Genomic DNA, 27,116 nt, shown 5'->3' with positions numbered 1-27,116 from the left:
TTCTGAAATATTTTTACACTTCCCATATTTCAATAACAAACAGTAGGCCATTCATCCTTAACAAGAATACTATTAATGGGTACACTTTCACCAATGTTTGCACCTAGGAAAAACTCAGATAGGATTATGCCTATTTTAAAATCTCCAGTTAAACATAGCAGTACACACATGTAACAGCAGTATTCAGGAAGCTGGTGCAAAATGGCCAATTTGGTCTACATAACAAGTACCAGGCTAGTTGATATGCTGTGTCAGGAAGTCTTCTATTAAAAGATACTCCAAAAGCAATGCCCTTGGTTGTCTCCCAGAAATGGAAAATAAATTCCTGTTGTTAAAGATACCAAACACTTCTGACAGACTCCTCAGAGGATTGAGTTGTATTGACCCAAAAACCTCCTCCCTGAGGATTAGCTTTTATAGTACCAGAAGATGGTATGCAAGATGCCAGGGCAGGAAAACAATAGATAGTTCTGTGGGGCCTATGAACCACAACAATGATAAGTATGACACATATGCTTGAAGCTGCAATAATGGTATTCGTATCCTGGCAGTAACTAACATCTATCTAATTTAGAGTTAATGTCCAGCAAGATGAGAATACTATCTAGTCATGAAAACCTGACCAGCTAAGGAGGTTAGTTAGGTCATGGATTTTAGAGGAAAAACTACCACTGTAAATTTCCTAAACCAATATAAATTCTAATTGCATTCTAAATACCCACAGAAAAATGTAGCTCCTTATATCACTCCTTATATCCACAGAGTAATGTAGCTCTCACTCCTGATCTAGGAATCTTGTCTGTGTAGAAGAGAGAGACCATTATGGAAAGCTATGGCTGGTCAAAAGGCAAAGCACAATTGATTCCATGAAATGTCTAGACCCAACTGCTACATGTACAATACTACCCCCATACCTAAGAATCAGGAAACATTTTGAAAGAAGCAGCCGAAAGATTATAACATCCAGAGAACCAAAAGTCTTCTGTGATATCTGTGTCTCCTATGAAATCTCAACAACAGGGTTACCTAAACAGGACTTGAACAATGATAACAGCAGTTGACATGCCAAAGTGGACCTGACCACTAAATGAACAGCTATGAACAGTAGTAACTGCTGAGAAGAAAGAATTTGTCTTCACCAATTAGTTACCCTAATTAGTTACCAATATCAAGGGTTCAGCTCAAAAAGCATATATATACAAGCAAACTTGCTAAACAAACTTGGCCTGTACTCATACATTTATTAGTATGTATTAGTAATAACTAAAGAAAAACCAAGATATAAATTTGAAGTTGATATACGTGAAAGAGGTTGTAAGGCTAAGGGGCAGGAGGAGAATTATGTGTTTCTAATTTAAATAAAATAAAACACACATTGTTTGTTCAAACTAAAGTTCTATCTTTAATAACACATCCTAATGTATATATGGGAAAGTATCTTTGGATCTCTGCTTCCTCATGGAACTTTGAGGTCATGGTACTACAATAAATATCTACAGTCTGCCTAGTGTTATTGCTATTGGTGATAAAGTCTTAGGTTTTTACCCCAAGAGACTTCCATCAGCCTCTACAAAAGTTAAGACATTAGCTTTCAAGCAAGGTAAATTCTCAGGTGTTTCACAGTAGGTGTGGGGTCCCATAATGAAAGTTCCTATTATCACACAGGCCAACTTCAACTTTCTAATTCTTATTTGTGATCTCTTTTCTCTGAATTCAATATATATATATATATATATATATATGTATGTATGTATGTATATATATATTCCATACAGAACAAATTCTTTTTACTGGAAACACAAATTAAATACTCCAGTGTGAATCTCTTTACCCTCAAACACTGGCTTGAGTTCTATATCGAGGAAAGGGGAAAAGATTGAATAGATGAGGAGGTCAACTAAAAATGCCACTGGACAATACATTTTTGTAGCCAATACCCACAACACTTTGAGACCCATGTTGTGAATTTATTAGTCTAAAAGACGCATTTGGGTTTAGGGGCAGGTGAGGCCTATTCTAGATGCAGGGACCTCTGGAGGGAGATGCTGTGATGACCCACTTAAGCACCTGCTCAGTAGTTCCCACCTTGTTGGATGGGAGCCTGTAAGTGTCAAACCAAAGTTGTTAGTAGGTTCTCTTTGAAATGTGTATTTCAGCTGTACAGTTGCTATCTGAGAACAAACCATTATACAATAATATTTTTTTCCAATAAAGTCAATACCTATTCTGTAGTTTTACCTGAGCGAGAAAAATAAAAGAATAACAGGGAAGCTCTTACAGAGGCTTTAAACTAGCTAGTAAATGTGGCGATCAGTGCAAACACATTAAAATTCTATTTTCCTTTACAAGTGTTTGGTGCAGATGACCCCCACTGATCTTAAATATATTTCTGTATCTCTGACTGAATAGAGGTTTTCCGTACAGCATGTTCTAATGGCACTCTGGCCTTTAGCCAACCAGGCACTGAATAAGGCTATTTTTAAAATACAGAAGCTGGGAACAGCTGCAGCAATCAAATTTGATAAAAACAGAGAGGAACTTGGCTGTTTTTTTTTTCCTTCTTCTAAGGGTTTGTCCAAGTTTAGTCTTCTTTCATAGAACTGCTTTTGTCCTGTTGTCTAAAGGGCTACAAGACCAATACAGTATACTCCTTTTAAACAAATAACTTCTATAAGAATGCAACTAAAAAGAACCATTTTTCTTTGTAACAAGGGTATCAATGCAATGGTGTTTTGAACTATTTTTTTTTTAAGATATGTGTCTTGCATGAGTAGGCAGAAGAAAAACAAAATGCATGGGTGACGTCTAATCAAGAGGCTTGGCTACCTCAGCCCCCAAAACAACTCCTTAAAAGGGAAGTGCAATGCTGTGTTTCCTGGTCTTTAGAATCTGAAAGTTTTCCTTTGAACGTTTCGTACCATCACCAGTGTTGGTGGAAGAAGACACTTCCAGCAATTCGGTGGGGGACACTTCCAGTGATTGGGGGCAAGGGGAGACTCTTCCAGTGGCCCACTCTACTTTTCCCATTACAATTTGTCCATAGAGTGCTGAACTTTACTAAGCCATGGATTCCTATCAGTGCAGAACCTTTGCTCAGATAACAAACTGTTTTGTAAAATATAAAGGATTGTCTGACTCCCTTATCATGTGCACCTCAAAGTGCTTAACCTATCCTTGTTTTTCTGAAACACAAACTTTTCAGAAAATTGCTGTTCATGAATAATAAAGGCAACGAGATGACTGAATACTGAGAATCTGTGCAGTGAGAGGTAGCTCATGCTCTCCTCTAAGTGATATCTGTGTGGAATGGATTTCTCTACTAAAGCTATAATTGACATGGCAAAGGATATTGTATTTCTTTTAAGTATTTACAAATGGAATTAATTTAAAATCCCATTCAAATAAAACTACTTGTGTCAACATTAATTCAATTTAGTTATCCAGGACAATAGTACAATTCTTTTTCTGTAGACATAAGGTCATGAAATAAAATTGCCTTACTGCACTGGAAAGAGGAAGGGGAGCTAGCTACAAAATGGGAGTCAGGTGTCCACCAGGCTATTCTTACTTGCTAATAGGTATCACATTAGATAGGATGGCCCATCTGTCAGCAATCTGTTATAAACTTTCAAACAAATAAGAAAAACTCAGCAGAGTCTTCACTGACTGCAATAATTCTTTCCTAGAGGCACTGATGAGTCAAAAACTGTTCGTCTCTGTATAGCAAGGTGATGCTGCAAGGAAGGGTATTTGGTGTTTGAGAAAACAGGTACCAGTTCTCATCTGGGATCATGAGGAGAGATACATGGTTTTTTATTAAAACAAAAGTTTTACACACACACACACACACACACACACACACACACACACACACACTTACATGCTCACATTTCAAATAGAAACAATTATATTCTTAGTACACAGAGCCTTAAAAATCAGTGAACATTTAAGGGATCTTTTGCAATACATCAGACTACAGGATATAATCTTACTTTTCTTGAGGGGTGGAGGGGGGAGACTTAAAGTTTCCAAATAAGAAGTTTTGGGATGTGATTTTGCCTCGCCATGAAGCCTTTTCTGCAAAGACAAACTGCAAGGAGAGTGAGATTTACTTCTGACCAGAGATGCCTTTATACACAATAACCTGGCCACAGTCAATTTTTTCAATCTCTAACTAGAGTGTGCAATATTTATATGTAAGCAGGATAGATCGAATACCAAAACAGCTCTGATAATACATGGAAACACTTGCTATAAATCACCGTTGTCATTATATTTTGCCTTTATTTAAATTCTCATCATTAAGTTTATGAGTTCTAGAGTACTAGACTTTTAGGATTTTGGTTGTTGTTTTCTTTTTTCATAACTCTTTAATGCTAAAATTGAGGAAAGGCAGAAGTATCTACGTTCCACATTTTAAGAAAGTAACTTATGTCCATCATTCTTCTAGAGAGTATTAGAAAACACAGGGAGTTGCATGGAAATTGCCACTGGCTCTGTGTCCCCACTAGGTTGAGATTTTAAATATTTTTATTTTGTTTGAAAGTAAGCATTGATGATGTCTCTCCTGACTGTGCTCCTTCACTGGCCTCAGTGTTAGGGTGCAGATGCCCCTTCAAAACTGTTCAGAACTTGCTGACATCAGCCTTCATTCATGAGCACTTCCTTTGTTCAGCGATGGCACTAATATGAGGAGACACATGAAGTAGCTAGGTTTATAGAGGAGGGCAGAGGAGGCAACGCGTTTGTGCAAACATTCCCACACACTAATGGCTCATTCACACAGAAAACAAGTGAGAGCCTTCAGCTCCATCACAAAGCTCAGCGAGAACAGGCTGACTCAAGGACCCAGAAGCAGCAGTATTCCATTCACCACTCTTCCCCTACTCACACACACACTGTGCTTATATTTCCTGATGCTGCACACTGAGGGCCAAAGCCATGGATAACTGTGGGAAATCTTTAATCTAATTCTCTATGTCCTGTGAATGGAGTGATTTCTTGGGTCAAGTGTCCCGTGATGAAGATCACTTCACTAGTGTGCTATAATCAAGTGATGTAGAAACCTTGAATGGTTCTAGGCACAATGAGGAGGTTGTTGACAATTCATCACACAGTGGTTGTGGGTCTTTTAAGACCTTTTTATGAAGATTCAGAATTTTAAAATGAAAACTCATAAAGTAATAGTCAGCTGTGGTTAGTTGTTTAAAAATAAAAACAGATGACATTTAGTGAGACAATCAGACATATTCTTTAAAAACCATTTTTTAAAGACAGGCATGTGATACCAATGTGTGTGTTTGTATGCATGAGTGTGTGTATGCATTAATCCTTCACACACATTTTAGATTTTATAGGAAATATATTTACCAAAATCATTCTTTCATAGATTAAACAAAATTATTTTTGGATACAAACTCAAAAGGCTTTTGGAATTTCTTAGCTTTAGCACAGTCTTTATTGGTAGAATTTTTGTGGGTTTTATTGTAGTAATGTTATCTAAAATAATTCGTATTGTTAATAGAATGATTTTATTTTGTAATTTTCATTATCTTTTTCCATCAATTCTTAGTGTTGATAAGTATATACTACAGCGTGAAATTGGAGCCAAGCAGGTCTCATTGAAAAATCTGTTTTCAATCCTCTGTAGAGACTTAAACATGTTTGTATCAGTCAAATGAAGAGAATAGTACTAACCTCAGCAGATGTTTGGGAGGTTTTGGTTTTTTTGCCTGCTTGCTTGCTTTTGGTTTTTTTTTGACTGTTGGGAGTTTTACCTGGGAGAGTGCCTGCAGAGTCCTTATCAGAGAGTCTGTTCATAGCAAGACTATGATATTTATGTATGTATGTATGTATGCAGGCATGCATGTATGTGTATGTATATATTATAACTTTTCCTTTCCCTCTGTCAATTGCTGATGATATGCAGTCACACAATATGGTCATCCGGTTATTGAACAGCTACCACGGTGTCTATAAACATTGAAATACAGACCTTGTGATAAGAAGATTTTACTTAAAGTCACTCCAGCATCAGCCACCTTCTAAACTCTGTATGTTCTCCGTAGTGGCAGCCGATCACTACAAGTAAACTAAAAATGAGTGCATTGTGGATGTAACCACTGAAAAATAATCTTTAAACTGTTCCCATTTGTGGATGCATCTCCGGTACATTGAACTTGTATAAAGTTTTAAAGTAATTTGGTTTATAGCTCAGCATGTGTCCTTGGCCTACCAGGCACTAAAACAAACAGCGATCCGTATAACCTCCAATACAAACACAAGTACAACATATATAGTACACTGGATCCTTGGGCATGTTTCGAACTGTTGCTAGATAAAGCAAATATCACTGAAATGCATGTAACCTACATATGTACAGAATACAAAACCCCATTGAAGGTCAAAGACAAAATATGGTCTTGATAAGTGGTGATGTAATTAGAAATTTACTGCTAGGATAAAATGGATGTTCACCCCACATCTTCCACAATAGGGCAGCATTTTGCTGGATGCCATACACAAGGATTTTCCTGCTCTTCTCCACATCTCCCTCCTCTTCATTTGGTACACATTCTTCTATGAAATGCTGCAACCCACACTCAGCCTGTGTTTTCAGTGCATCTTCTTCTGTTCTATCACATATGGCAGTATGAAACAATTACATAATGAGACATATTATCAGGGCCTGTCTATCAAGATGAAGAGACCACGAATAAATAGTAGCCACTTATTAGATCGACTGTTCTGGCACTCCCTGATCTATCTGTACCTCCTCTGGCATTCATATTTTCCTTTCATAACCCTGGCTTCTTGTGGAATAAAACAATGCAGCATTAACAATATTCAAGAAAGGATTTGAAAAGTCAAAGATAGGGCTGGGACTATGGCTAGATACAGAGCACTGCCTGTAACATGTTAGGCCCTAGGTTCTGTCCCTTGTAGCACACACACACACACACACACACACACACACACACACACACACACTCTAAATCCCATCACTTTTGTCCTGGAAAGTGCTGACACTCAGGCTAATGTGATCTACCTGTTCTTCCATCTTTCATAGGTGTTATCCATAACAAGCTAAAGAAAAGCAAGACCTTCCTCAGAAGAACACACATACTATGACAGGACTTTTTTCAATTGTGTGTGTGTGTGTGTGTGTGTGTGTGTGTGTGTGTGTGTGTGTGTGTGTGTCTGTGTCACAGCTCATATGTGGAAGTCAGAGGACAATTTGCATTAGTCTATTTTCTCAATGCTATGTGGTTTCAGGGTTTTGAACTCAGGCTTGGCCAGGCTTGACAACAAGTGCTCCTACTCTCTGAGCCACATCTCCAGCAGTTGTGTTTACTTGATGGTCAACATTTGACTCCAGGAAAAAAATGGCTCTAGATCTCTAGATCTGGCTATACTTTTGCCTTCCACTCTGTGAGTCTAATTCTATTTTTCATACTCCAGAAAGTGAACATGAATTTAATGACTGAGCACAAAGGAGAATGTTAGGCTGTCCTGTCCTAATTCTTATGATGTAAATTGGAAACATTGCTGTTTAATGATATATCTATATTTAACAAATGGATCATGGCAAGCCTCACTGCACATGAGTATGTTGTGACACTATGGTTTGAAGCAGCTGGGAAGCACATGGATATGGGCAATGAAATATGAACCCATATATTATGTCTTCCAGACTACTGTGGTGTAATTTGATATCATAGCAGCAAACTAAAGAGAAACCTCTGTGATCTGGAAGAGTTAATGTTTCTCTTAAACACAAGTGGAAAACCATTTTTATAAAGGCTGTCATACAGTGAACATTTTAGACTTTTGGGGACAACATTGTCCCTGACCTTGCTAGACAGTCAGAGAACTTAGGAATGCAAACTAGCTTACTAATAATGAAATTTAAAATTTCATATATTCTTATGTCACTGTACATTATTTTTGTTATTTTTTTCCACTTCTTAAATATATAAAAATCAGTCTGAATTCCTAACTCATGCAAAAACAGACAATGCAGAAGAATTTTGCTTATAAACTCCAGTTTACTATAACTGTTCTAAAATATGCAATCAGTTGGCAGGGATCACATTAATTCAATAAGTGAATGTTGTTGGACAGCACTTTGCAGGGACAACTGTACTTAAAGGTGAAGAAGTCTTGGGTTGTTTATAAAGGCACTACAGACTGAAACAAATTCAACAAAGTATAAATAGAAATTATATGTCTTAAGTCAGTCAGGACCATGATCTCAGGATTCACAGACAGACAGGTGGACACTGCATCAAAAGGCCAACATCTTATGGGAGTCAATTAACATATCTGGAATGTAGGGCTGTTTGGGTTTTAGTTTCTTTTCCTTTGCTTTCGTCTAACATATAATTAAAAAGAATATGGTTTTAATTTAACCCCTGTTCATCTTCCTCAATATTCTGCCATTTCTAAAGAATTATTTTCATGCAAGAGCATTAAAGTACAAAAGATTAAGTATTCTGAATTTATTAGGTATGTCTTCTTTACTGATTATTAACAGTAGAATTGGCTTACAGGATAATTTTTTTCATGGATAAGAAGAAAATCAAAGATAAAACTCAGCAGGAGGGTGGTAGACAGCAGCAATATGGTGTGGGTGTAGGCAAATCCCTGTGATTCATAGAAAAGTCAGGGCTCACAGATCAACTCTGTTGTGCGAAACTACTTCACTTGGAGAATAGTTCCAGCCTCAGATCATTAGAAAAAAATGCATAAAATCTCACCTATTTCAGAACTGAGAGGTGCAAAACCACAACCCCAATATGTGCTCCGTCACTGCAGTGGGTATTATAACTATTACCTTCTATACACCTGGGCCCTGTGTGTCTGCCATGATGCCACTTTCTGGTTGACATATACCTAAAAATTGTGAACATTAGCACCCAGACTATAGAGCCAAGCACATTTGAGTGCCGGCTACAGCTGAAAGAATATGTTTCTATTCCTTGTCCATCTGTTCTTGGCAGCAGAAATTTAAGCTAAAAACAGAGAATAGCTTCTGAGAAACAAGTCTAAATAGGGTGAAAGCAGCAAGATGGATTCTCTAGGGCTTCAAATCCCGGCCATAGCTTGGTACATTGGTTTTGTAGCTGAATGCTTTTTATTTGGGACCACTTCCTATTACAACTATAGCACAAAAATTTTTACAATAACATTCTTTAATCAGTCAATTTAAAGTATGTTGTTTTGGCCATATATCCCATTTTAAGAGCTTATGTTACATTTTCTCATGATCATGAGGCTAATGAATTTCTGGGGCTCTCAAAGAGCTGCTCACTATAGTTGAATTCCATTGAACATGGATCATCAACATCTCTGAATTCTGAGTTGTCACACATTCCTTAGTTATTAATAAAACTTCCTGTCTAAAATGGATTCCACACATTTACTTATCCCATGTTCAATATTGATGGTGGAGACCAACCACATGTTTATCTGGTGTAATTGCTGTGGCTTCCAACTGTGTGATACCACCTCCAGACTTTTTCCTGTTTTGTTTTTCCTCCTAAAATTGTATCAAAATAATTTACACTTGAAAACTCACCAAAAACAATACAAGAATACCACACTGGGAATGGTAACATAAACCTTTAAGCCCAACAGAGGCAAGTATTGCAGGACAGCCTGGTCTGATATCAAATTCAAAGTCAACCATGGCTACACATTGAGACCTTGCCTCCAGAAAAAAAAAAAAAAAAAGACAAAATCATAGCACCACAAATGAAAAGGGCCATGAGTGATCACCATAATTTCTGTATCCTATCAGGATCTCAGCATTCTGTGTTCTACAAATGAGTAAGTCTACTGTCAAAGTGTTGGGCAGGTTCCTTGGAGACTCAACTGGTGGGAGGGTACCGTCTACTTTTTGCAACTGTGCACACTTTTGAAAGGAAAGACCTTGTACCTTACAAAGTACAGCTCATGGAAGTAATGTCTCTATTTATTAAGTATCTCCTTTGTATATAACTACTATACTAGCTTATGCTTTGAAGTGAGTCAGTTCAACTTTGTCCTTATCACATCCTTAGTGTGTGAATATTTAAAAAGTGGTCCTCTAACTTTCAGCTTCTTTAAGGTGGCTTAGGACATATATCAGTGAGGTCCATCTCATGCCACATGCTTTAAACTATGGCATGCACTTAATAAACATTTAAAAGGTGATACCAGCCCTTTCTGATGTTTCTCTTAATAATGAGAGGATGTTTGCAGTGTGTTGATTAGCTCATCTACTTCCAAATGTCATTTTGGTAGAATATATATTTCTCAACCTCAGGAAAATGCTTCCAGAAACTTCTATCATTTCTTGAGCTTCTACTTTGTGTTCAAGCCACTTGATGAAATAAGACTCAGTCTTGATAACCTGTGAAAGCAAAAGCGTCAACTCCATGATCTCCAGGGTTTCTTGTTTGAGTAACTTAACAAAATCACGTCTGACAGTAGATCTGCATGCTTTATTTATAGTGATGAAATGTGTATTTGCTGCCAAATGTCTGATGTGGGCTGTATAGCTCTTCCATGTATACATGTGGAATAACATTAAGTTGTTGATGTTAAAAACTACTGGTGTTTTTTTTTTTTTTTTTTTTTTTTGGTATTATTTGGCTCTGAATTTGTTCTTTTAACTTGTTTTAGAATAAGCTGAGAGCAAATAGTTTTCTACAGAGCATCAAGGATTAGTTAAACTAAGACTTACAGAAGAACTGCATTTTTTTCCATTACCTTTGACTTTTGAGACAGACATTTTGCAGAGTGTCATTTTTGACTTCCATAAGACACAGTGGCATTACTGTGTACAACACGCACACTGTGACTGACAAGGCATTTATTTTCTTTCAGATCTAAGTGACCAGCTTCTAGAGGTTGTTGGCTTGGAAGGAGCAATGGAAATGGGCCAAATATACACAGGGCTGAAAAGTGCTGGTCGGCGGCTGGCTCAGTGCTCCTCTGTGGTTATCAGGTAGTGCTTTTGCTATAATTGACAGTGCTTTGGCATGACATAATCCTAGACTAATTAAAAGGATGCAAGAATTCTGACAGTGATATCTGTCTTATTTTTGTTTCAACTGATCAATGATTAAAGCTTACATATTTCAAAATGATAGAAATTAACAGATTTTACAGCTTGGCAGCTGCTTCTTATTGGGTTCTATAGAATCTAATCTTGCGCTACCTTGATGTTTGGGTTACATTTTTATAACTGTGACAAAAAAGAAATGAGGTAGAAACATCTTTAAGGAAGGAGGTTTTATTTTGCTCAGAACTGGTGTCAGCCCATCAAGTGGCAGAGCAGGTGGCTGCATCCTGTTAGCCAGGAAACAGAGAGAAGGCAAGAGCTAGGACTGACATATTCCCAAGAACCTACTTATAGTGGTCAACTTCTCCCAATAAATGTCCACCTATTGAAGCTCCTAAGCTTCAAAGTAGGGCTAGCAGCTAGGGAAAAATCTATAAGACATGAGTCCAAGGGAGATATTTAAAATTAAAACCATGATGATGCCCCAACTAATGCACATGCAGATTTAATGCATCCCTGTGTTCACTCACAGTCATGCTATTGCCTGCAGCATCAAAGTATTTACTCAACAAATTATCCAAAGAAAAACCTACTGACATACTATTAAGTTACATTTTCTAGCGAACTGAAGTGTAGCATTGTGCTCATAAACCTAAATTATAAATCAGTATATGATAAAGTTTCCGAAGTTTGAATTATATAAAACACTTCACCTATAGAAAACCATAGAATGCATTTTGACCCCAAAATGAAACCACAAGTTAGGTGTTGATACAACAGATATTATTTTATGAGTGTGTTGGTTTGAGAAACTCTTATACATCCAACATGGTTTTGAAAGATTTTTAATGTGTATGAGATTGTGCTGGTGGAAATACATGTGTCAACTAGGAATCACTTTTGTTTTGGGAATTCAGAAAGTGTCTTTGAACACAAATCCTGGTATTTTCTTTTGGCATTCAGAATTATTCTTTATGTCACCACATTTACCAGGAAGCTTTTAACATTCTTGTGACCAAGGAACCTTTCAGAGTGTTCATTAATAGTTAATGAAACCCCCCTTTCAGAAAAGGTCAGCAGTGATCACATTTGCGTTCCTTGGACTTATCGTCTTGTGCTTTACAGATGCTTTCTTATAGTAAATATTTTAGCATTATAGTAACAGTGAAGTATTTTTTTCCAGGACAAACAAGTCGCTGCCAATGCAGATTGATGGAGAGCCATGGATGCAGACCCCATGCACTGTGAGTACCAAGTGGTGGGGAATCATCACCAGTGTTACTTTTGTTTTCCAGATATCATACATTTCTATAGCTAAGCTGCCACAAAATCTAATGTTTTGTCATGTCCTCTCTAACAACTATGTGGCAAGTCCACTTTTTCATCTTATCGATGCAGAGAAGCTATTGCATTCGGGCAGATAACAAAGATGAAGTGTAAACTCCAGGACAAAGCAAAATGCTTAGAAAACTTCTAATTCTTTTGTTCAATTTCTAAGCATCTAATAAGAAAATTGGTTGTGGGTCCTTGACACATATGAAGAAAAACACTGCTGATGTTCTTTAAGTTAAATCTTTCTTGTTTCTGGAACATTTCTTATAGTTACTAGAGTCTACTATTTTCTTAGTCATAAAGTAAAACTAATCTGGCTTTTTTCTTGAAAACTGCCATTCTGGTGTATGTGAAAGAGAATCTCAATGTTTTGATTTGCATTTATTTGATGGACAGTGATCGGACACTTTTTCTGAAGTTTGTAAGTTCTTAATGTTTCATCTCATTAACATGTTTAATTGTTAGTGTTTAGTTTTCTTTAATTCTTTGTAGGTTCTAGATGGTAGTACTTGTAAGTTATGTAGCTAACAAAAATTTTCTCATATTTTTTAGGCTGTCTCTTCATTTCTTTGGCTAATTCTGTTGGTGTTCAGAAGCTTTTTAATTTCATGAATTCCTGTTTGTTGATTGTTGACATTATTTTCTGAATGAGAATCCTATTCACAGAACTCTTCCCTAAGCCTATATCTTGAAGTGCTTGCCTTACTTCCCCTTTTATCAGTTTCCTGTCTCATATTAAATTCTTTTATTCATTTAAAATTGGTTTTTGTATAAGGTGAGAGCAGGGATCTACTTTTACAAGTCTACCTGTAGATATGCAGTTTCCTATCACCCTCTGATACAGAGGCTCAAACAGGTTATTTTCAAATGTTTTCTGATCTCTTTTGCTGTAAATAACAATTATTCTTTCAGTTTTTTCTATCATTTACTAGATTTTATGTATTTGTGCTTTATCTGGTGTTTTTTAGACTCTGTGAATGGGATTGCAATATTTACACTTACAGTCTCAATGATGTTAAGTATTGTCTTTGTTAGAGTTGCCAGTTGTCTTAGTTAGGGTTACTATTGTGATGATGCATGACCAAAAGCAATTTGGGAAGGAAACAGTTTAACTTGGCCTGCATGTCCTGAATCAAGTCCACTGAGGAAAATCAAGACAGTAACTCAAACTGAACAGGAGTCAGGAGCTGATGAAAAAGCCATGGAGGGTGATGTTTACTGGTCTTCTCATCAAGGTTTTCCCAAGCTGCTTTTTTATAGACCCAGACACACCAGCTCACGATGGGTTGGGCCCTCTGCCATCAATCAATCAAAATATGCCTACAGCTTTACATTGTAGAGACATTTTCTCAATTGAGGCTCCTTCCTGTTGATGCTAGCTTGTACACTAATGGTGTACACTAATGGTGCCAGTAATTGTGCTGTTAGGGATGGTAGGATGTTTCCAATGCTGGTGTAACAGACATGATGCTGATGGTAATGATATTATAGATGTACCCATGCTCATAACACCAGAGAAATAATAATAGTGGTCATGATGGTTATAGTAAGAATCTTAGTGAAGTTGTAGTCATGATAGTAATTGTTCTTATGATGTAGGATGGCAATGGTCACTAGTATTCTTATCTTTAATAGATGACCATTGTTGTTCAGCCATAATCAAAAGAAAATCAGTAAAATCAGTAAAATTAAAATAAAAGGAGTAGAAACAAAGGAATTCCTTCGGTGGTCTTTGCAGTCTTTCAGATGTTGCAGGGATATTGAATAAGAAACAATAAAGGCACTGTTAATATTTTTATGCTTATTAAGAGCTTCACATGTATAGATAATAAAGTACTTGTTTTGTATTGACACAGGCACAAGCACAAAATCACATTTAGCTCTATAGTGTGGAATCAACACACTAAAATAAGGGAAAGATATATATATATATATATATATATATATATATATATATATATATATATATATTCTTATCCTCATAGCTAACACATAGCAGAATAGTAACTAAAGGCATGCACCTGGACCTGATGGCTTCATTCTACTTCATTGATCCTACTGTCATAGCTGACAAAATCCAGGGTACCTTAAGAACTCTTTTGGGCAAAGCCTTGGGCACATTACTAGCTGCCATTTTCCAGTTCTGGAAGGACTATATCTATGAACAATTAATTGAAATTTTAGGTAGGATTAACTGATTTAACATAAGCCCTTTTGAGCCTGATTTTAGTGTTTTTTTTTTTCCAGTTAGTATTAGGAGACCCACTTTACCTGTTAATTATTGTAATCTACAATTTATAAATTAATATTTTATGTAATTTAAATTCCTATTCTTAAAAATATACCTATTCATTTAAAACATGTATCATATGTAACCTTCAATGAGTTAAGAACTATACTACACTAAGACTTATTATTTGTTAATTTAAATTCTGGAATATTCTACTTTTCCTAGAACCACGTGGGGCTTGAACTATAAATTTTATTTTAACTGAAGAGAATATTAATATTCTTAGCAGTGGCATAGTTTTACTAGAAAAAAGGGGGGGGGGTTCCTAGCACAATTTTTTCTTACAGAACATAAGAATTTGTAGAATGTTAAAATTCATTGCTAAATTTAAATATCCATAAGCTGATATTCGACTTATGAAGAATTTCTCTAGTTATAATTTTAGAGGAAACCAGAAGGTCTGCTTTCTTTTGAATTGACTAGACAGTAGAGAAGGGCAAGAAATGCATATGTCTTGATTCTTAAATCAATTAATACTATTTTTTAAAGAATCAAAATAATACAGAATCTCTTTTATGATAATCTTTTTTATTTAAATTTGAAACAAGCTTGTTTTACATGTCAATCCCAGTTCCTTGTCCCTCCCCTCCTCCCCTGCCTCCCCCATCCCCCATCCCATCCTTTTTCTGCTCCCCAGGAAGAGGCTTTTATTGAGGAATCTTCAAAGTTTTTTCATACCATTTGGAGCAGGGCCTAGGCCCTTCCCCAAGTGGCTAGGCTGAGTGAGTATCCCTCTATGTGGAATGGGTTCCCAAAGTCCATTTATACAAGGGATAAATACTGATCCACTACCAGAGGCCCCATAGCCTGCCTAGTCCTCTTAACTAACACCCACATTCAGGGGATCTAGGTCAGTCCTATGCTGTTTTCCATGAGCCCCCCCCCCCTTGTTCAGGTCAGCTGTTTCAGTGTAATTCTCCAGCCTGGTCTTGACCCCTTTGTTCATTACTTCTTTTTCTCTGCAACTGGGTTCCAGGTGTTCGGCTAATATTTAGCTGTAGGTGTCTGCTTCTGCTTCCATCGCCTACTGATGATGGTTCTAGGATAGCATATAATGTAGTCATCAATCTCAACATTGGGGAAGGGCATTTAAGGTAGCCTCTTCACTGTTGCTTAAATTATTAGTTGGAGTAATCCTTGTAGGTCTCTGGATATTTCCCTAGTGCCAGATTTCTCTTTAAACCTATAATGGCTCCCTCTATTATAGTATCTCTCTTCTTGCTCTCCTCTATTTTCCCCTGACTCAACCATCCTGTTCCCTCATGACCTCCTATCCCCTCCTCTTCTATCCTTCTCTTTCTCATAACTTGCTTTCCCTTCACCTTCCCCCACCCCTGGCACCTAATTTGCTCAAAAGATCTTGTCCCTTTCCTCTTCTGTGGGGGACCATGAATGTCTGTCTCACTTAGTGTCCTCCTTGATTCCTAGCTTCTCTGGTGGTGTGAATTGTAGGCTGGTGATCCTTTGCTGTATGTCTAAAATCCATATATGAGTGAGTACATACCATGTTTGTCCTTCTGTGACTGGGTTACCTCACTCAGGATGGTTTCTTCTAGGTCCATCCATTTGCCTGTGAATATCAAGATTCCATTGTTCTTTTTCCTCTGAGTAGTACTCTGTTGTGAATTTGTACCACATTATCTTTATCCATTCTTCAGTTGAGTGGCATCCAGGTTCTAGCTATTACAAATAAAGCTGCTGTGAACATAGTTAAACAGATGTTTTTGTTGTATGGATGCATCTGTTTTGGGTATATGCCTGAGAGTGGAATTGTTAGATCTTGTGACAGTTTGATTCCTATTTTCCTAAGAAACTGCATACTGATTTCCAAAGTGGCTGTTTAAGTTTGTACTCCTACAGAAGAGAGAGTTGAACTTTCTCCCCATCCTCTCCAGCATAAATTGTCTTTTTTTTTTTTTTAGCCATTCTGACAGTAGTAATAATATCTCAGAGTTGTTTTGATTTGAATTTCACTGATGGCTAAGGATGGTGAGCACTTTCTTAGTGTCTTTCAGCCATGTTTAAACTCCTCTATTAAGAATCCTCTAATTAGTTCTGTACCCCACTTTTTAATTGGAATATTTGGTGTCTTAGTTACTAGCTTCTTCAGTTCTTTGTATATTTTGGAGACAAGCCCTCTGTCAGATGTGGGGTTGATAAATATCTATTCTCAATCTGTACGCTGCCTTTTTGTCCTGTTGCTTCTTCGAAAAAATCAAAAAGGTAGACAAACCTTTATCCAAACTAACCAAAAGGCAGAGAGAGAACATGCAAATGAACAAAATCAGAAAAGAAAAGGGGGACATAACAGTGGACACTGAGGAAATCCATAGAATCTTCAGGTCATACTTTGAAAAACTTAACAGAAATGGACAAATATATATATATATATATATATATATATATATATATATATCTTATCAAAATTCAATCAAGAACAAATAAGCAATTTAAATAGATCTTTAACCCCTAATGAAATACAGTCATCCAAAGTCTCCCAACCAAAAAAGCCCAGGGCCAGATGGTTTCAGTATACAATTCTACCAGAAATTCAAAGAAAAGCTAATACCACTCCTCAAAGTGTTCTAAACAATAGAACAAAATAAGAGTCATTGTCAAACTCTTTTTACAAGGTTACAATTACGTTGGTATCCAAGCCACACAAAGACAAAATTAAGAAAGAGAACTACAGACCAATATCCCTTCCTGAACATTGTTGCAAAAATACTCAGTAAAATACTGGGTAATCAAATTCAAGAACATATAGAGAAATCCTACCCCATGACCAAGGAGGCTTCATCCCGGGGATGCAGGGATGGTTCAACATAAGAAAACACATCAATGAAAAAGATAAACCACATGATCTTCTCACTAGATGATGAGAAACCTTTGATAAAATCCAACACCACTTCATATTAAAGGTCTTGGAGAGATCAGGGATAACAGGAATATACCTAAACATAATAAAAGCAATATACAGCAAAACAACAACCAACATAAAACTAAATGGAGAGAAACTCAATGTGATTCCTCTAAAATCAGGGACAAGACAATGTTGTCCCATGTCTCAATTTCTCTTCAATATTGTACTTAAAGTTCTAGCTAGGGCGATAAGACAACAAAAGGAGATCAAGGGGATACAATAGGAAAGGAAGAAGCCAAACCCTCACTATTTGCAGATGATATTATAGTTTACGTAAATGATCCATGAAAACTCTACCAGAGAATTCTTTCAGCTGATAAACACCTTCAGCAAAGTGGCAGGATGCAACATTAACTCAAAAAAAAAAAAAAAAAATCAGCAGCCCTAATATATACAGATGATAAAGGGGCTGAGATAGACATCAAAGAAACATCATCCTTTACAATAGCCACAAACAACATGTAATATCTTGGGGTAACAATAACTAAACAAGTGAAAGACCTATATAATATGACTTCTGTAGGTACTGTCATTCCTGTCCCTTCTTCCACCCCACTAACCTCCAGCTCAGTCCCATGTCAACTGCCTATGATTGCACCAACTATATCATTTCCACTACCTATGAAACACAAGTTCTAAGAAGTCATGGACCATCATTTTGACACTCACTGAGCTCTCAAAATACTGAACTGTTCCTCCTGCATAATTTGGTTGCCAATACCAAGTACATTTTGAATTTATAAATTTCTTAAATACTTCTTGGGGGTAGTATAGCATTTTAAAGCATGCTTTCTACTAAATCTTCTTTCACTGAACATAATGTAGTTTGGCTAGCAATTCATTCACATATTTTTCATATCTAAATACATGTAAAAGTTATTTTGAGTTATCTTTATTCATTATATTCTCAAAGCAAAAAGTTTGAATGTAGCATAGAAAGAATTTTTCCCAATCTCCAAAGATTACATCCTTCTGTTTCCTGTTTTTATGTAACTAAACTTCTCTGGCTTCTTCTGTGTTATTAGTTGTGTATTTATTGGTCATATCATGGAGGCTGTATTCTGTAAATGACTAGAAATCCTGGTAGCCAGTAGTGACTTATTAATCATTACTTGTGACACCTTTTTGAAGCATTATGTCCATGGAATTTTAATATGAAATATATGATTAAGGACAAGAAAATTCTGGAAACTTTCCTCTGTATTGCAGAAAGCAGACATAACAAAATTAAGTGATAGAATGACCATGGGTAAAATATAAATATTCATCAGAATGGTAGCTGATATCAAGCTGAATTACAAGAAGCATTTATATTCATATGTTCTCCCTAGCTCTTTTATAATCCTCTCCTGGAACTTGCTTGCTCTATTTTGGGTACCAATGTTAAATGCATTCAATGTATGGAATACCCTGGACTTACTGATCTGACAATCCCCTGCTAATCCTGAGTAGCCTTGCCCAAGACTTGATCTGTTAAGTTCCTCAGGAAAGCCTGCTCCATTAACACTGGACAGGCAACTCCATGAGATGATCTTCTCTGATATGAAACCATTGCTCTCTTGGCACTGTCTGTCATTTCAAGTGGCCACTGACTCCTTGGAATTTGCTATTACACTTCTCTAGAAAGGATTTGCCTTGTTCCTATTGCCCCTGTCACTCTGCTTCTCTGGAGTCAGTCTTCATTTTGACCATTATAATCACAGCACAACTTTAAAAGACAAACTCGTTAAAAAGAGGGTAGTGCAGCTGATTAGTATTTTATATAGTGGTTAATTTTGTTATTAAAAGTAGCAATAACTTTTTAAGTTGTTTACTCTTTAATCACTTGGTAAATGTTATTTGTCTCAGCCCTTTAGGACCAAAATGGAAAATTTTGTAAATTTGGATTTTTCCATGTAAAGCATTTAATGCCATGGAGATTAAGGCAAATAGACTTTTCCAAACATGTGAAACAGCTTGAACTATTCAGAGAGAATCATGATAATGATACCTATCTTTTATTAAGCAAATACTAATATTTGTTAAATGTTTATGCTCAATGTACTCAAATTCATCATTTATTTAGTCTTCAAAAAGCCATTAAAATCAATAAAGCCATCACAATTCCATATGACAAATTAAAACAAAATAACCCAAAGCCAGAAATGTCAAGTACCTTACCCCAAAGCCAGCTCATAAGAGAGAGAAGCAGGCTGTTGAATGCCCTGCTTTATGAATTCATGATGATGTTTTTGTCTTATCATTTGGTAATCCCATAAAGCAGTAAAGTATGTCTAGAAACAATAATTGACTAAACTGCCATTTAAAACAGAGTACCATGTTTCATCAAATAGTATCTTTATCATTATCTAATCCATTAAGCTATAATTCTTGATATAACCAAATCCATTCATCACACTTCCACCCCAAATAACACTGAACACTGCTGCTGTGGCGCTATGACCCCTGTGATCCTTAAGTTCATTGCTTCTTCATTTCTCTGAGAATACAATTCAGCATCCTTGCCACCATGTTCAATTATCCTCCTGGAGCTCAGACAAACCATCATGGACTATAGGAGCCAGTTCCTGGAGGTTTCCTGTTGTTGCAAGTTCCTTTTGTATTATACTTTTCTGTTCTGGAGTTCTCCATTTTTCAGGTAGGCCACCAGTCAACCTGTAGCCTCTCCCTGCTGCTTTCCAGGACACAGGATTGACATACATTTCAGCTAATCTGGACTGTAATTTAACCTTTGTTGATATTTTTTCTCTTATTAAAAGTATATTACTTTCTTATATAATATATCCTAATTATAGTTTCCCATCCTTCTACTCTCCCTGCTCTCCTCACATCCCCTGCCTCCAATCCACTCTCTTTCTGTGTCTCATTAGTATAAAACAGGCTTCTAAGAGATAACAGCCAAACATGACAAATAAAATATAAAAAGAAATAAAAACTATCATGTTGAAGTTGGTCATGGCAACTCAACAGGAGGAAGAGTCCCAATAGTAGGCACAAGTGTAAAGGACCTTCTTGTTCTCATAGTCAAGGGTCCTGTAAAAATACTAAGATAATAGCTATAACATACATGCAGAGGACCTGGTATAGACCCATTTAGGCCCTGTGCTTGTTACTTCAGTCTCTATGAGTTTATATGCATCTTGCTTCATTAAGAGAACATTGTTCTCCTGGTGCCCACCATCTCCTCTGGCTCTTACAGTCTTCCCACCTCGTATTCCACAGGATTTCCTGAGCTTTCTGGGGAGGGATTTGATGTAAACCTCCCATTTAGACTCTCACACACATTATGTATGATTGTGGATCTCTCTCTGCATCTGATCCCATTTGCTGGTAGAGGAAGCCTCTCTGATGATGACTGAATAAGACACTGATCTATGAGTATCACGGAATATCATTAAGAATCTTGTTTTGTTTTCAGACCAGTTATGTTTGGTTTTATCCAGGGTCTCTGTACTATTTAGTCTCTTGTTCTTGGTTCCTCAAGCAGTGTCAGGAATGGATTTCTTTTCATGGAATGAGCCTTAAATCAAATCAGACAGTTGTTGGTTGCTCTCACAAGTTCTGTGCCACTATTTCCTAACATATTCAAAGGTTTTGTGGTGGGGTTTGTGTCCATATTACTCTTTCAGTAGCTTGCATCATACCTTCCCATTAATTAATTATATATATATATATATATATATATATATATATATATATATTCAGGATATTATTAAAAACAAATACTCAATAGAGGAATCACCAATAGCCTAGAAACACTTTTAAAATCTTCAGTATTCTTTGCCATTGTGGAAATGCAAATCAAAATTACTTTGGGATTCCATCTTACACCTGTTAGAATAGCTAGGATCAATAACACAAGTGGCAGCTCATGCTGGCTAAGATGTGCAGCAAGAAGAACAGAACACTTACTTGGAGGAAGGGCAAACTTGTACAACTACTATGGAAATCAATAGGGTAGTTCCTCAGAAAGTTGGGAATCAATCTATCTCAAGACCCAGGTCTAGTTATTCCACTCTTGGGAATATACACAAAGAATGTTCCATCTACCATAAGAACACTTGTTCAATCATGTTTGTTGTGGCTTTATTCATAGCCAGAAACTGTAAATAACCTAAATGCCCCTTTAGACTATATAAACTGTGATACATTACACAAGGAACTATTACTCAGATGTTAAAAAATGTAAAAAATGGCATCATGAAAGTTTCAGGTAAATGGATAGAAGTAAAAAAAAATTATCCTGAGGTACCCCGACTCAGAAAAGCAAATATGACACTTATTCAATTAGAAGTGGATATTAGCCATTAAGTAAATGATAAACAAGCTGCAATCAAAAAAAAAAAAAAAAAACCAGAAAGTTTAGGTGAAGAGGAGAGGTCTAGGGAGGATACAGATATCTTCTTCCCTGGAAAGAAAAATAGAATATATTTTACTGGTGGACTGGGTGCTAGTGGGAATGGAAGTGAGGGATCAGGGTTGGGGTGATGAGGGATAGGGAGAGATGAGATGGATTGAGATAATGTGGAGAAAGACTGATGGATTGGGGGAACCATTGCATCATGGTGTGGAGACCTATAGAGTAGAAACTTCCTAGAATATATGGAGGTGATCCTAATGAGGCTTCTGAACTGGCCATCTCTTGTAGCAGGTGATAGTTCTAGTAGTGGGACTAGGTTGCATTCAGTTAAGTTTTTAGCCAAGGTGGCCCCATGGGAATCCCCAAACAACCAATGCTGTTGCTAAAGCAAAAGGTTTGTTCTCTACAAACAGAGAGTGGATGGAGCTCCATTGCCTTGACAAGAAAAATTTCCCCACAATTCATTGACTAAAGTGTGTTATTATGCTTTAATTTATAACAGTATAATACAGTGTATTATATTGTGATTATTTGATATTAATTATCATTATCATTTTATTATAATGATTTCTTTTGAGTCAGGGTCTCTCTTACATAGCCCTAGCTGTCCAATACTCAATGTGTAACTAAGCTGGCCTTTAACTCACAGAGATCTTTCTGTCTGTGGCTCCTGAATTCTGATTAAAGGCATGATCCAATACAGCTGGCTTGAATTTTTTTGCTCCTATTAGAACATATGTTTTTATTTTGAGACAGGGTATCACCTGATAGTTCTGGATTGCTTGGAAGTTGATATGTAGACAAGCCTGGCCTCAAGCTTACAGAGAGCTACACTTGTCTTTGCCTCCCAAGTGCTATGATTAAAGGCATATGCCACTATATCCAAATATGTGTATTTTTATCAGTTTTGTAAAAAAGTTTCCTGGATGCTAGAGGGATTTAAATACTAATATACTAGGATTCACAAGCAAACTCAAAGCCCTTCTATGCCTAGCTTAAAGGCAATGTTCTTAGGAATCTGTTTTACCTCCCATCTGTCTGAAATATTTCCTTCATCCTTTCTATTCCCAAGCCTCTCTGATGAGGTCTCCAAAGACTCCCAATCTACAGTGTATGTCTATATTATGCCAGCACCGTTGACTTACTTCAAGCATTTTGAGATTTCTATTTAGTCTAGGGTGGTGAGACCATAGAGGCTAGTGAACATCTTTCATGAGTTTCTTCTTTGTCTGGTTCTCAGAAGTTTGATGTTGATAAATCCAGTTGTAGTTTTCTTTAAGCAAACCCTATTTCAGTTTCACTAGTTTTGAGAATCAGTAAATTTATGTTATTACACATTATAATATACATTATATTATGGTCCTTGTTTTCAGCCCTTATTTCTTCCATTACTGCAATGATTGATATATTTAAATATATATATATATATATATATGTATATATATATATATATATATATAACAATATCATTTCATGGTTCCCAGTCTATCTATACCTATTCCTACTTTTCTTGCTATTATTGCAACTGAATGATCTAATTTGACTTCCCAGATTGTTTTTCTTATTTCTCTTCTTGACCCCTTCCAATTAATGTTTTTGTTTTGATCATAGTAGTTTTAAGTCATAAAATTTCAATTGAAGAATCACACTTCCACCATATCCCAATGCTTCAGGAGGTAGAGGCAGGAAGACCAGGAACTCAAGATCATCTTTGACAATACAGCAATTTCAAAACCAACTCTGGCTACATGAAAAATGATCACAAAACAACAAAAACAAAAGATAGTCTTGATTTATTGCTAGCTTAGTTTTTGTTCTCAATGTTTTCCACTGCTTCTGGGAAAATAAGTATAATAGTTGCTAAATCCTTGCTTAAGAAAATGAATATCTATATTACCTCAGAGTTTGAATCACTGACTGCCTTTTCGCTGTGTGCTTTTTTGAGGTTTTCCTTATTATTTACGTACTCAGACAACTTGTGTTACATTATGAGCACCTGAAACATCATAGTATCAGTTCTTTTTGTTTGTTTGGTTGGTTGATTTTTGTTTTTGTTTTTAGGTTCTTTTGCTTTTTTTTTTTTTTTTTTAATCGGTTTTAGTAAAATTCTTTGGGAAAGATTGGTTTGCTGTCAATGGTCTTATTTTAACAGGGAACTGAAAAAGTCACAAGTGTTAGTCTGTGATCTCTGTTTACAAAACCAGTTAAATTGTAGTCTTTACATTAGTATTCTGATTTCTCATTGTTTGTGAAAGATCTGTAGACCTGTCCAGAAATCCACTGGTATCCTCTCTCTAATCCAGTTGTTAAACACCACTGTGTCCTTTAAGGTCAGTCCATAATTACTCACCACAAGGGTTAACACAGGAGAAACACATGAATTTAAATAAATTTTATTAAAATGTAATTATATCACACCTTCCCTTTTCTTTCTCCATCCCTTCCCATTCTCCTCCTACTTCTTTTCAAATTCATATTCTCTTTTTCTTTCACTAATACTGTTACATATATACACATGAGCATATAAATATGGCCTGCTGCATCCACTCAGTCTTTCTTGTGTGTGTATGATTTCAGGGTAGACTATATGGTATTGGATTGGTAAGTAAGGTACTCTCATCCCTGCAAAAGACTAATCATTCCTCTCTTAGCAGCCATTAGTAGATGGTAGTTTTTTTGTATAGGGGAAGGGCACTGTGTATTGTTTCCCTTCTATGTTGGCATATCTATTGGTTGTGTCATCATACAGGTCTTATTTAGGCAGCCATGTTAGTGAGACTTCATGTGTGTGACTTCCCTGTCATTTCTAGGCAACACAGTCTCACAGTAAACTTTTTAGTCATCTTGGTCTTATAATCTTGTTGCCTCTTCTTCTACCATGTTTCCATGTTTCCCAAGCCTTGGGTGTAGGACTTGAAATATATACATATATATATATATATACATATACATTATATACATATACATATACATATACATATACATATACACATACATACATACATACATACATTGGTGTTAAGCAACCTATAACCAGTTGATTTCTGCATTGTTTCCAGTGGTGGTTTTCTATAATGGACTCTGTTTGTTACAAAGGGAAGTTTCTTTAATAAGGGGTGAAAGCTACATTTCTTTGTGGGTATGATAATAATTATTTAGAATTAGGAAAGTACAGTGGTAGCTTCTCTAAAAACCATGATCTCACCAACTACTTGTGGCTAACTAGGTTTTCAGTTGTGAACGTGATCCTGTTCTGTTGAGTGGACATTAAGTTCAATTAGATAGCTGTTGGCATGAATTCCCACTAATGCACCTTTATGGTTATCTCATCTTACTAGTTATTGTTGTGCTTCATAGGCATCACAGCTACATAGAACAAATGATAGTTTTCCTGGCTTGGAATCTTGCATAACACCTTCTGGTAATATAAAAAGCTAGACCTCAGAGAGGAGGCTTTCAGGTCAGACCCAGCTCAGTGACTGAATACTATGTCCAAAGTGTGTAGTGTCTTCGGCAATAGGTACTTTCTTTCACCTTCTGGGAGGCAACCAATAATTACAACAATTGCCTATTTGTTATTTTGGGGGCCTCTTGAACTATATTGGCCAACAACTCAAAAGGAGAATTCTCAGGCCAGGTACTGGGTGTTTGTTAGTCTTTGACTTTTGTGGGAGCATTGTCAACCCAGTGTTCTGCATACCTTCATGGAGTAGTTTCCTTGGATCATTCTCTCTTTCTTTTCAGTCATATTGAACTCTTGTGGTTTCTGAGTTTCTTTTCTATCTATAAACCTAAGGTTTTAGTTTCTTGGATCAACCTTGTAGTTATGTGTGTGTGTGTGTGTGTGTGTGTGTGTGTGTGTGTGTGTGTGTATTCTGACTCTGACCATGATTTTACCTCTCTCATTTCCTCAAATCCTACTTTCCCATCCATCCATTCATCCATTCATCCATCCACCATCCATCCATCTATCCATCCATCCATCCATCTCTATGCCTTCTTTTTCTCCATCTTTAGAAAACAAACATGCAAATTTTTAAAAAGCATGCAGGAATCTTGGGGGATATAGGCAAAAGGGGCTCGTCTTTGTTCTTCTGAGGTCATAATTTCTCTATCAGAGGAGTTTTCTATCTCCTGAGTTTTAGGCACCCATCTCTGTCATGCATTTGACAAGGGGACAGGATGAAAGGCATCATAATGTGGGAGAAGCAGCAGTCTCTTCACTATTCTCTAATGTAAAGGATTCTTGTTTTCTACTCTTGGAATAAGAAAAAATATGATTTATCTTTGACCTTTCTACATGGACTTGGTATGCACATCTTTTATAAATAAAATAGTTGTCTTTAAATGCAATCCAGGAAGTAAAAGAAAAATGGGGTGGTATTCACCCTTGTGCTTAATTTGGTCCACTTAAATCTCTGAATTTTCCCCTCATTTGCCTGGCTGGCTTTTCAGCCTCTCTGAGAGCAGCTGCAAGCTGTTTACCCAGGGTCTGTAGTCCTTCAGTGACAGGATAGCGCCTCTGAGTCAATTTTTACTTAAGGAGAGACCCTGCCCCTCTGCATCAGGTTTTATTGCCTAGGGCTGTTTTAAGATCAGTTTGAATTCCCTCCATCATGTCAGCTTATAATATCCGCAAATGTCCATCTGCTGACTTGGAAATTTCACAATATATTTCTACTTCCATATCTCTTTCACAAGCACTAAACAAATCTTTTAAGTGCTCTAAAACTTGACTGTTAAAGATCTTATACACTGAAATTTTTCATTCATATTTTTCCACACCTTTGCCCTGTATTAGGCAATTTAAGACAGTGTCTATCTTGTTGCTTGAGTGAAAATGATTGACCAGAACAGCTTGAACTCTCTTACCAACCTAAAAAGATAACATTAACATTTTAGGTGTTTCTGTGCATCAGCAATGTGTGAGTAATCACATACAATTTTTCTTTAAAGATTGTTTTGTATGTGGGAAATTTCCATGGCTATTGGACAGGAGAGAGTGAAGGAGACATTTATACTGTTGAGTTCAGACTAAGTGCTATCCAAGGTCATGAGAAGAGTCATAGTACTCTTCCCAACCCATTTCCCATAGCTACTCCTGTCATCTGTTCCTTACACTCGTTTGCCTAAGGATAGAAAATTCAGAGAAGAGAATAGC

General features: G+C 36.5%; 1 protein-coding gene across 1 annotated transcript in view; it reads left to right on the top strand.

Annotated features, from left to right (window-relative positions):
* Dgkb (diacylglycerol kinase beta) overlaps positions 1–27,116 on the top strand; it is a 702,490-nt gene that overhangs the window by 656,251 nt on the left and 19,123 nt on the right. Inside the window, exons 24-25 of the mRNA XM_051175084.1 lie at positions 10,873–10,993; positions 12,234–12,294. Of these exons, the coding sequence (XP_051031041.1) occupies positions 10,873–10,993; positions 12,234–12,294 (182 nt within the window). The remainder of the gene's footprint in view (positions 1–10,872; positions 10,994–12,233; positions 12,295–27,116) is intronic.

This window comes from Phodopus roborovskii, unplaced genomic scaffold (genome assembly GCF_943737965.1).
Source record: "Phodopus roborovskii unplaced genomic scaffold, PHOROB, whole genome shotgun sequence".
Lineage (NCBI taxonomy): Eukaryota > Metazoa > Chordata > Mammalia > Rodentia > Cricetidae > Phodopus > Phodopus roborovskii.
Note: the sequence above shows the minus strand (reverse complement) of the source record. Positions and strands in the feature narration are given on the sequence as shown.